Below are 12,022 nucleotides of genomic sequence, written 5' to 3'. Positions count from 1 at the left end.
TGCCATCTAATGGCTGAAAACTGCACTACAGTATACACATAAAAATGCACGAAATGCGCGCGCACACACACATTCAAAATGCTTTGGAAGATTTAAAAAAAAAATCTCTATGTATCGTGCAACATTAAACAAATGTGTTAATTAAATGTGTGGTTTTAATCGTCTGCTCCTTTACAGTAGTCCTCTTTATACCTAGACTTTGCCATACTATTCTGCTTCTACCTGCTTATCTATAGTTTAGAGTAATAATTGTACTGTTACGTACACCTCGATATGCTAAGTGTTTGCACTTATATTTGAAAAAACACAATACCTGTATGGTGGGAACAGAAAATGCCCATCCGCAAATAAGGGGACTTTGTTAATGATGCACAGGAAAGTGTTTACAGATTTGTATCCCCTTTGGATATTTTTTAGAAAGACTAGTTGTTTAATCAGTGCGTGCAATTAATATATAAATCGCCATAATATGACACCAAAGTGATAATTTTTCATGGGTTTAAAACATGATTTTATTGAAAACATGGGATCGCAATCAAATGCATTGTTATGCAGTTCAAAGAGCGTCACTGGCACCCAGTGTAACACTAGATATTGTTGTGGGTTACTTTGTATTGAGCCACAGTTGTGGACGGGACAGGTATCGGTAATTCACCAGAAACAAGTTTCGTATTTATAAAAGATTCTGAGTTGCAAGCATGCAAGTGACAGTGACAACACCTGTAAGTAAAGTACATGTTTAATAAAGGCTTCGTGTGTTGTTAAATTTAAACCGAGTTGTCTAAAAACTAGTTTTGAAATTAAGAATATATCTAGTAAATATCCTTTCTATTGGTTTTTGTCTTTTTTTAACAGTTATGAAGCATTAACCAAAGAACTGATAAACGAGGAACTTGGACTCGCCTATCCTATCGTTGATGGTATGTATACCCAACATGATCCCACAGGATGCAAGAATGATCCGCAAGGAAGAACAATCAAGAAAAGACAACACAGAGGACTGAGATTTTTGACTAAAGGTCAATTTTGTGAACTGTATATATCAGTGTGGTGTAAACAAGTTTTCAAAAAAGAAAAAATGTTCCTGACATTATCTACTCTCACTGTGTTGGTTCCAATTTTCTCTTTAATTGGACTGTTTTACTCAGCAAAAGTAGATGAGAATTTCCCACAAGACTGTACAAGTACAAGTAGTGTGTGCTTCTATAGCCTCCTGCTTCTATTAACCATACCAGTGTATGTGTTCTTCCATCTCTGGAAGTGGATGGGAATCAAACTTTTCAGACACAACTAATGTACTATATGGACAATAATGCAAGAGCATCTGTCATTTGAAAAATTGACAGTTTTTTTTGTCTGACTGCTTCATTTTATTAAATGGTTACAGTAAATACAATAGTGTACCATAGAAATGTGTAAGTTAAAGTCTTGGTTATATGTGTAATGTACTACTGCTTTACTCAGTCACACATTGATCATAATAAAAATGCAGCTGATTTTGAATCCAAAATGTGATTCTGCTAATACTAAACATTCTGTATGACAAAACTTTACTGTTGGGTATAATGTAGTTTAGACATGCCAGTCTGTAACACTTCCCTACATGTTAGTTATTTTCACACTTGTATGAGTAAAGTTAAACATTGAGACACTTAATTTTAATGGAACTTAATTGAGCAAATCATATATTAAAGCATTTTGCTTAAGGTTCTTCAGTGTAAGTGGCAAATCTGTACACATCACTACATGACAAATAAAAGCAATTGAATTTATTAACTTCAAAAAGGAAATATAACAATAAAACAAGGAAAAGCTAGAGACAATGAAACAAATATACCGATAACAGTACTTGTATGACTTTAGTTCCAGTTACTCAGAGAAATTTCTTATATGTAATTCTGCTTGGACTCTTAAGTTTCTTTTATATTAGTCTTTGTTTGCCTTGCATTCAACTTACATAACCCACTTTTTCTTTTAAGTTAACGTCATCCAAGATTCCATGCATACAAGAGACTTACGTTTGAATTTATTAATAACTGTTTAGAAAAAAAAAAGTTTAATAACAAAGAAGTGCATGCATAAACCATGTTAACTGTTGAACTATACTATTAAACAGCTCTTTCCAGTTGGTATCAGGCAGACATCGTTGACATCGTCCAGTTGGTATCGTTGTGACTGAGCATCCCATTTATTCACTAGTGGCTTTTTTTTTTGTTTGTTTCTCATGCATCATCTCTTTCATAAGTGGAGCTTGCGACTCAGGAGATTGAGATTCACCTTTTAACTTAAAGAAGTAAGACTCATTTAGCCGAGTCTGAACATATTTCCCATCTTCAGATATTTTGCAAAATGTATTTAAGCAACGAGTTTGATTTTCATCCCTTGAAATTGGAATGCAGTTGCTTGTACGACACGAGACATATTTAGGGGAAATATGTACACCATCACCTTCACCATTCACATGACAGCGAGAAGCATGAATTGAGGCGACTTTTGCTCTCATTCTAGATGGCAGACTCAGGTCAACGGGTTTCTCTATACATTTGTTATCTCCCTGTTTTTTGTAAAACCCTAGAAAAGTAGCATGACCCCTTGAGCTGAAGAAGTCATCGGTCTGTGTAGCTTTCTCAGTGACTGGCCCTAATTTTCTACTTGAGACCAGACAGTAGTTTTCATACCTTTGTCTCATGGGTGATGACCTTAAGCATGGAAGGTTTACTTCAGATGTTCTTGTGTGCTTGATGTGTCCTGTAGCATTCTGGCATTCTGTGTATTTGTCTCTTTGTGCTGATGGTGAGCTGACACTACCATCACTTGAGCCACTTCTTGGCAAGAAATGCTTCTGTGTAAGGAAAAGATCCTGGCTGTTACAAGCTTCCTCTACAAGACCATGTGTGCTTTCAGCTCTGTATTCATGCCTCTTCTTTGTGCAACGCACGTTAAATTCCTCTTCAGACTCACAGGAGTTTATTTCCAGTACGGGGCTTGAAGAAAGTAAAGGCTCTGTACAACAAAAGTCATCTTCTGGCTCCCTGAATGTTGCTCTGGTTGGTCCCTGCCTGCTTTTGCATTCCACACTGTCACCACTGAAGTGTTGTACTGTAGTGTCAAAAACAACTCTTTTTTTACAGGGGGCTACTGGCCGTGCTTTGTTTTTAGAATACACACCAGCTTGCTCAAGAACTTCTTCGGCAAGTAGATTTTTCTCAGCTTGTGGTAAACACAATAATTTATATATAACCTGTTGCTCAGACTGAATACTGCTAATTCCTTCAGGTGATCTAGTGTGCTGCCACACCCCCCTGTGTTCCAATGTCAGATTATCACTGGTCATTTTTGGCATGATGCTCCCACCTAAAAGGTAACGTTTCTTCTTTGTCTTAAAGGATTGTGTTACAGGAATTTGAACATGAGAACATTCTGGAGTGTTGTATAATTCTACTTGCATTAGGTTCTGATGATGGCCTTGGTCAGGATCTATATGGCATGTGTTTCTTTTGGGATTTTTGGGTTTGTTTTTTAATGATTTTTTTTTAATTCTGTCATTTCTATCAGGATGCCAAAACTCATATGAATCATCACTCTCCCTTCTCTGGCAAATGGGTGGTTGCAATTTCTTTAGTTCTAGTTCAGTTTTTTTCTTTGCTTTTTTGTGGCTTTTAGATTTTTTCTTGTTCTTTTCCTTTGTAGTACTATTTGTGGAATCAAGTATCGTCTCAAATGAATGTAACACCCCTAAGTCTTCCTCAGGTGATTCACTCAAAGAAATCTGAAAATAAGATGTATATATATATATATATATATATATATATATATATATATTACACAGTATGTAATTGTTTTATTGATAAGCTTTACTAATCATAAAGTTCATGCACATATTCCTCTCTATAGTACTGGCCATTCATACCAAACGTTGACAACGACATACTGCACCTGTAAGTATGTACACACAGTACAGGTGCAAATAGGATAATCCTTGATTATGTATGTGTCATTCAATAGGCTGATATCAATCATATCAGCTGGTCCACTGAATGTTAATATTGCTTTTTGAATTTTGACAGACAGTTTTGTGCTGTTCTATTATGTTTATCTGGTAAATATTCATTTTTCAGAGTTACAGTGACCAACAATCAATACCTTTGTTTTGTTTACTTCCATATGTCACCTCATGTGTACTTCAGTTTTGTTAGAAAGTAGTCCAGTTGATATTGCCTAAAATAATTATCATCTGTAGACACATGGGCCTAAATAAAGTTACAGCTCATACATTTTTTTTTTAAATATTATTTCTAAATAAACCTTTTTTAAAAAATGTAAAATAAATAATGTTAAAAGACAAACCATACGATTTTTTTTATTTGAAGACAATGAAAAATACTTTTAGTCCGTTTGTCACTAAATGTATTTAGTCTATTTTAGTAAGGATGACAATAAGATTTATTTTTTTGAATATCTAAACTGTATGTATTGCCTTTTGTTGGTCCTGTTTGTAAAGGTCAGCGGGCTCTATTAATGCAAAATAAAATGTCAGTATTTACTGAAATCATACCAGATACTCTTCACAATCTTTTGCTTCATTCACAGATGATGACAGACATGGGCAGCACCCACGTTTCTTCTTCTTTTTCTCGTGTTTTGGGGCCATATCAGTAACTGCTGCAAGAATGTGAATATTAACACGAGACAAACAGAAAAACGTCTCTAATAAACCTGAAACAAAAAGTGCGAATAACACTTTGGAGTAAAATAACTATCTGCGAATCCATAGTGGAAAATGCCCACTTTTTTTTTTAAATAAGCTAACGGTAAGCGATATAGAACAAAAACTGTAACATATAAAAAAAACTGTAACATAAAACGATAAAACTATAGAACAAAAAAGAATACGAAGAAAAAAAGTACAAAAAGAAAACATTGCAACACTGTTGGCCTATTTTTTTTTTTTTTTTTTTAAGTATTTAACTACTTCAAAACAACTGCTATTATCTTTCGTTCAAATTTTCCTTAAAGCCCGCTGGATTTATTTAAGTATAACGGCTGCCCCATAGTTTAACAGAACAACCGAACGACACCCAGACATTATCACTTTCAATTGGTTTTACTAAAGGAGATATTCCTACAAATTTGAATATTTACCGATATGTTGTATTTCTTCTATTAAAAATAAAACGTCACTTTTGTACTTACATTGCAAAACAATGTTTCGGTCTGCCCCCGTGGATCGAGCGTGCATCCGCTGTTTTGAATAATGCGGGAATGATTTACTAAGGCGCTCGCTCCCAAGCGCGAGCTGTAAATAGCCAATCAGCAGCTAAGGATTTGAAAACAAAAAGGCGCCAATAACAACTACAAATATAGCGTTTCTTTTTTTACTTAGGAGCATTAACGGACAAAATATAGCAATATGTAATGACAGAACCAGGCAGCTGTTACAATTTCAACAGTATAAACGTAACCAAAACCCTAACGCCAATGTTTTTCTAAACCATACTGAAGAGTTAAAATGACTATGTAGTACAGCAGTAGGATAAAGAAGCAACATCAGTCAGACTGACCGGTGTTTTAAAATCCATGGCAAGGCTACAATTTATCATCACAGGACGTTTGTTTTAGTTTTGCAGTCTGCACATGTCATTTCCGATTCCCTTTTGAAATGACGACCGTTGTATTAACTTATGAGTCACATTATCAATTTTTATATATAGCCACATTTCATATAGGTATGGCCTTTTAGTTTTTCAAAGGATTCTCAAGACATATGAAGCCAGATTCATACGTGCCATCAGGTATTTTTATGTTCACAGACAATTGGTTGAGGACACGACTCCAGGGGTTAAATTTAGTAACTTCGTCATTGTTTTGTGCTTCGTCAAGATTGACCCCACTTGTGTGTGTGTGTGTGTGTGTGTGTGTGTGTGTGTGTGTGTGTGTGTGTGTGTGTGTGTGTGTGTGTGTGTGTGTGTGTGTGTATGTATCTTATTCAGAATATACCATTTTTCAATGCAATACCAACGTTGTGTTAGTGGGCACTGCACTGCAGTAAAAGAAAGGACCAGACCGCACTGGGGAAACAATCAGTATTTTGTGTGACTAATTACAGAGGTATACTAATTTACACTCTGTTCAAGTGATGCTTTGTTGAAATTTCTTAAGTAATTGTAATACTGTATATTGCATTTATTATAATTTCTAAGCCTGTAAAGTCAATAATTAATTCAATAATTTATGTATTGCATTTGCAGGTTGTTGTTGTTTTAAAACCAAATGTGTACAGCATTAAATTAATCATTTAGAACACTTCTCTGTAGGAGCATGGAACTACCATTAGGTCGGGAAAATGGAAAGTGTTCATACACCTACCCCGCCCTCAGTAGGGAGAGACAGCCTGACAAGGATTGCATAGGAATAGAATAAGGTCAACTACAATTGGGTTTAATGGCTGTAGCAAAAGCCAAGGTGAAGCAATGTGGGTCCAATACCATCTTTGTGTTTGATATATATATCAAATGAAATATATATATATATATATATATATATATATATATATATATATATATATATATATATATATATATATATATATATATATATATATATATATGGCCAAAAGTTGTGTATTGCCCAATATAATTAAAACATTTTTGCTTCATCAAGTTGGATCAAACCTGCTGAATAATGTTACCTTAACATAGTGAATTAAATACCGCTTTGTAATTTTCCATATACTTAAAAACTACAAAAAACTGACAGAAATTGAAAAATGTGACATTTCAAAAGCTAACATGAATTACTGTACTACTATTATGGCTTCCAGTAGACTTTTGCAATATGATTTTGCAGTTTCTTTGATTATATGATGTTAAATAAAATACAATTGACAATTTTTATATATATACAGTGCCTTGCAAAAGTATTCAGACCCCTGACCAATTTTCTCATATTACTGAATTACAAATGGTACATTGAAATTTCGTTCTGTTCGACATTTTATTTAAAACACTGAAACTCAAAATCAATTATTGTAAGGTGACATTGGTTTTATGTTGGGAAATATTTTTAAGAAAAATAAAAAACTGAAATATCTTGCTTGCATAAGTATTCAACCCCCACACATTAATATTTGGTAGAGCCACCTTTTGCTGCAATAACAGTTTTAAGACTCTTGGGGTAGGTATGTACCAGCTTTGCACACAGCGTCGGAGTGATTTTGGCCCATTCTTGGCAGATTTGCTCCAGGTTGTTCAGGTTGGTTGGACGACGCTTGTGGACCGCAATTTTCAAGTAGTGCCACAGGTTCTCAATGGGATTGAGATCAGGACTGTGACTGGGCCACTGTAGGACATTCACCTTTTTGTTCTTGCGCCACTCCAATGTTGCTTTGGCCTTGTGCTTGGGATCATTGTCCTGCTGAAAGGAGAATTTCCTCCCAAGCTTCATTTTTATAATGGACTAAAGCAGATTCTCTTGCAGTATTTTCCTGTATTTTGCTCCATCCATTCTTCCTTCAATTGTAACAAGATGCCCAGTCCCTGCTGATGAGAAGCATCCCCACAGCATGATGCTGCCACCACCGAACTTCACTGTAGGGATGGTGTGTCTTGAGGCATGGGCAGTGTTAGATTTGCACAAGATATTTCAGTTTTTTATTTTTCTTAAAAATATTTCCCAACATAAAACCAATGTCACCTTACAAAAATTGATTTTGAGTTTAAGTGTTTTAAAATAAAATGTCGAACAGAACGAAATTTCAATGTACCATTTGTAATTCAGTAATATGAGAGAATTGGTCAAGGATCTGAATACTTTTGCAAGGCACTGTATATATATCAAGCCTAAAATTCTAAGTAATGCAAAACTTTTGGCCATAGCTGTGTGTGTGTGTGTGTGTGTGCGAGTGTGTGTCTGACAATGCACCTACTGATAGGGTTACTTTACTTTATGAATCACAAAAAATCTTGCTTACATTACAGTTTGATGAAATATGTCTGAGCTGTTTTCCATGCTTACTGTCTCCAAAGGAAATGCCTTTTCACTCATTAAAGCCAGTAAGTATCCTTTCATCATGTCCTTTTTACTTTTCTTTTTTACTCATTGTAGTGTGGGAAAGATTCAGGTGAAAGTGGCTCATAGACTTTCTCCAGAGGCTGAATGAGGTCACACGGTTTGGTAGTCCTGGAAAGATCAGGGTCACTGAATTCATGAGTGTGCATTTCCTCTGTGTAAATATGGTCTTTCATTTTAGCATAACAAAAAAAAATAGAGATTTTATTTGAACGAACAGCATAAGCCAAGACATTTCACCTTTTCACAGCTAAAATGAAACATGGAGCAGTTTTCTTTGTCCCCTCTGTCAACTCCCCCCCCACTCCCCTCACTATTTTGGAAGTGGATCTTGACCTTGGGATGAGCGGTTCCTTCAAGCAGTTTATAGTTTCACCATCATGTCAAGACACTCCTTTTTAATATAAGTATTATGGGTAACATTTTAAATTGACAGTATTTAATCTGAAAAAAAAATCTTAACTGAGCTTTGATATTAATCACAGTAGGAGAAACAAATTGCATTACATCATTTTTAACCCTATAGGAAAGCTGTCCAACCTCCATGACTTTACTAAGGCAAAGAAAGTGCAATGTGACTTTCTAGCACCTGTGTTTTACGCTCACTCAGGCAGGACAATGATAAAGGTATGCGATGGATGAAAGGCATTTATATTTAAAGGTCTGCAAAGAAATGCCATTGATGAAGTGTTTATTAGACTGGCTACATGAGATAATAGAGAATCATTTATTAGTTGTATAATGGCAGTGGAATGGCAATGCCGCTATCATCTTGGCAGACCTGAAAACAGTGAGCCGTAATGAGACTGTAAATGATTAAAAGATTGATTTATTTGACATTGAAACATTTATAGCCACTGAACATTCACTGCATGTTATATTCTTTGTTGCAAAGCATACAGTGTTAGAACAGCCATCAAGACTGTAGTTACATTTACTATTGTTAGTAGACACCTTTATCGAAGGTGACTTAAAATGACTAAGGTGTGTGAACAATGCATCAGCTGCAGAGCCACTTATAACAACATCTTACCCAAAATACAGAGCACAAGGAGGAGAAGTGACTTGCTCAGGATCACACAGTGAGTCAGTGGCTGAGCCAGGATTTAAACCAGGGACCTTCTGGTTACAAGCCCTTTTCTTTAACCACTGGGCCATACTGCCTCCTGTGTTGAAAGGAATGTGGGATTGTAACAGGCTATGCTGTTCCAATCAGAACATTTTACATTCCAGGTCATTTTTAGGAACTTTTAGTCCCTGTGGCGTAGCATCCCAGGAAAGGCTGGTCTGCACCTTTGAATTATTAGACTGTAGCTCATACAAAACAAAAGAACATCATAAAACACTGTAAACAGACTTTTCTTGGATACAAAGCAAAACTCTTCAGAATTAACAAAACAGCACCCAACTTCGGCTAGCACACTGCAATCTTTCTCTTTCGTTCTTTTGTTCTCCACTCCATGCTCTCCCACACATTCACAAACAAGCATTTTGTCTTTTATAACATATGGCCACACTCCACACTTTTCCAATCACACTTCAATCAATCTAACAATTAAACAATCACACTTATGCTGCTGTGCAAATGGTGGTCATCTTGACTCCACCACTGTTCCTTCACCAAGATGGCCATCAGCCACCAAACTCACACACACCCATGTGCAGGGCCTATGTTCTGTCAGAGTCCCCTAATTATTTTTTTTTCCCTCACAGGTCGCAGACAAAAGTATTGGAACCTTGTAGGAGGAATACTTATATATTGGGTATTTTTTATGTACTCTCTTCTACAAAGCTGTTTCTGAAAATAATTGTACAATTGTGCTGAACTGTTTATTTCTAGTTTTTTAATTGTGAACATTATTTGTTCCTACTGGAAAAACATGTTATAGTTTTATTTGCACCAAAACTAAGAAAATTAATAACTTGGTTTTATAATGCCTCGATTCAAGGTGCTTAATTTAAAAAGACAAACCAACATCAGGAATCAAATCATCATCTTGCTGCTAGAGGGGTGAAACACAATAGGGCACATTAGTGTTGAAACTGTGCCACAGATTCTTATAAACCCTCCTAAAAGTTTATTTGCATGGTTTCTCATGTTTTACCCACATGCCTACTACATTTACTATGCTTTACCATGGTTTACCATAGCATTTGCAATGATTATACAAGGATTTACCATGCTCCACTGTGCTTTACCATGGCTTTATTACACTTTGCTATGCTTTTACCATGGTACTCCTCAGTACAAAATATGTAAATAAGTGAAAGCCTGTGGATTTGCTGTATGCAGTACATGAGATGTCTGACTGTTAATAGCTACTGACACCCCAACAGCGGCATTGCTGAAGCCACCTAGTGATTAATGGAATCGTTTTGATCATTAGGCTGTATTGCTGAAGATTTAATGGGTACAAATCATAATCCAGTCCCTAATCCCATCTGTAGCTTTCCAATGGTACGGAACGCTCATCAATGTGTGTGTCTTGTGCTGCTATAGTCATAAGCATAGGTTTAGTTCAATAATACTCCACCCCCATTCCAAGTACTTATTGTATTGTTTCCAAATTTAACCTGGTTACACATGATGAATACTTTATCTTATCTGTCAACGCGGAAGCAATCCAGGGAAAAGGTCCATATTCCCATTTATTCAAGTGGTAAATTTACTTGAATAAAGTTGTTTTTTTGTTTTTTTTTTATTTGTGAATGTACATAAAAATATTCTCCAAAATAAATAAATACAAATTATTCTACTCAAAGTGTTTTTTAAAAAAAACACTTATTCAATAAAAGCAAGATTAATGTTATTTAACAATGATACTGTTTAAACTTTTACTACTTTTACTACTGTTCGCTTTTTGCCTTGTTACTTGTAAGTAAGCATGTCAGCAGGGTGAAGCCCACCTCTGCACTACCTCTGCATGACATGAGCAATGCAAAGTCAATCTTAAAATGTTTAACATGCCCCAGGGATTTGTTTTATGTATAGAACTAAAATGATGAATGTGCTAAACAACCTATTACTTATTTTTGGAAGCAAACATCACAGCTAAAGTGCTGAAACACATACCTGCTTATGGGCTCCCAAAGCAAGACCTCTTCACAGCATCACTGATCCGGCCATAGACGGCATGCAGTGTCAAAACCCATTTATCATTAGTTAAAGAATGGGATCGTGATAATCATTAAGCTTGTTAACACCATTGCACATGATAACGTTGCAACAGTGTTTTCCACATTCTCTAGTTACCGGGTTTTCTCTTGTCACACATGGGCCGCAAGCTGTTTCATAATCGACTCCAGCAAACAGCAGACCAACTAGAGATCTTTTATCGTATTTAATAAACTAAAAACCTATTTAATAAGACCCTGGACAGTCCTCCTGATATAAAGTTATGTCTATCATATACAACTACAGTATGTCAAGAAAGATAGTTCTTTTTAATCATTTAGACCATTTTGTATTTTTTGGATTATCCAGCACCGAGGTTATTTTTCTGCTTATTTTGTTGCCATGGTAAATTGTCATAAATAATTAAGTTGTTCTCTTAAATAGAATAAGAAGCAAGCATATAACACATTGTCAAGTTTATTTCAAACATAAACGAGTATAACAGGTCAGCAAAGGCAGACCCTAACTAACTTAACATCAGTGTTTAATGCCTCTTCAGAGACCTCCCAAAGAACTAGAGTGTGGATTTATACAATGATGACATATCCCTCTGCAGATGTGCAGCCAATCTATCATGTTGCCTCTGGGTAATGCAGAGAGCCTTCCAGTGGGAAAGTGGCAGTTCCCCTTCTGTTGTTTGACTGAAAGACCGATTGAGTCAATGGAAATGAAGCACTTCAGCACCTAATATTCTGGTAAGAATAATATTATTGCTGGTGCGTGAGTCATGCTGAAAAACAGCGGATATTTCATCATTCCGTCCATGATATGGTCTTTTCC

The 12,022-nt window shown here is 35.7% G+C and overlaps 1 protein-coding gene across 1 annotated transcript; it reads left to right on the top strand.

The window, feature by feature from the left end:
- The first annotated feature begins 1,019 nt into the window (after positions 1–1,019).
- LOC121330374 (phosphatidylinositol N-acetylglucosaminyltransferase subunit Y-like) lies at positions 1,020–1,672 on the top strand. Its single transcript, XM_041276852.1, has one exon. The coding sequence runs from the start codon at positions 1,079–1,081 to the stop codon at positions 1,292–1,294; it is 216 nt and encodes a 71-aa protein (XP_041132786.1). The 5' UTR covers positions 1,020–1,078; the 3' UTR covers positions 1,295–1,672.
- The last annotated feature ends 10,350 nt before the right edge of the window (positions 1,673–12,022 follow it).

This window comes from Polyodon spathula, chromosome 17, assembly GCF_017654505.1.
Source record: "Polyodon spathula isolate WHYD16114869_AA chromosome 17, ASM1765450v1, whole genome shotgun sequence".
Lineage (NCBI taxonomy): Eukaryota > Metazoa > Chordata > Actinopteri > Acipenseriformes > Polyodontidae > Polyodon > Polyodon spathula.
Note: the sequence above shows the minus strand (reverse complement) of the source record. Positions and strands in the feature narration are given on the sequence as shown.

What these genes read in the sequence shown, in the direction of transcription:
- LOC121330374 (XM_041276852.1), top strand. Translation starts at nt 1,079, where the DNA reads ATGTTCCTGACATTATCTACTCTCACTGTGTTGGTTCCAATTTTCTCT.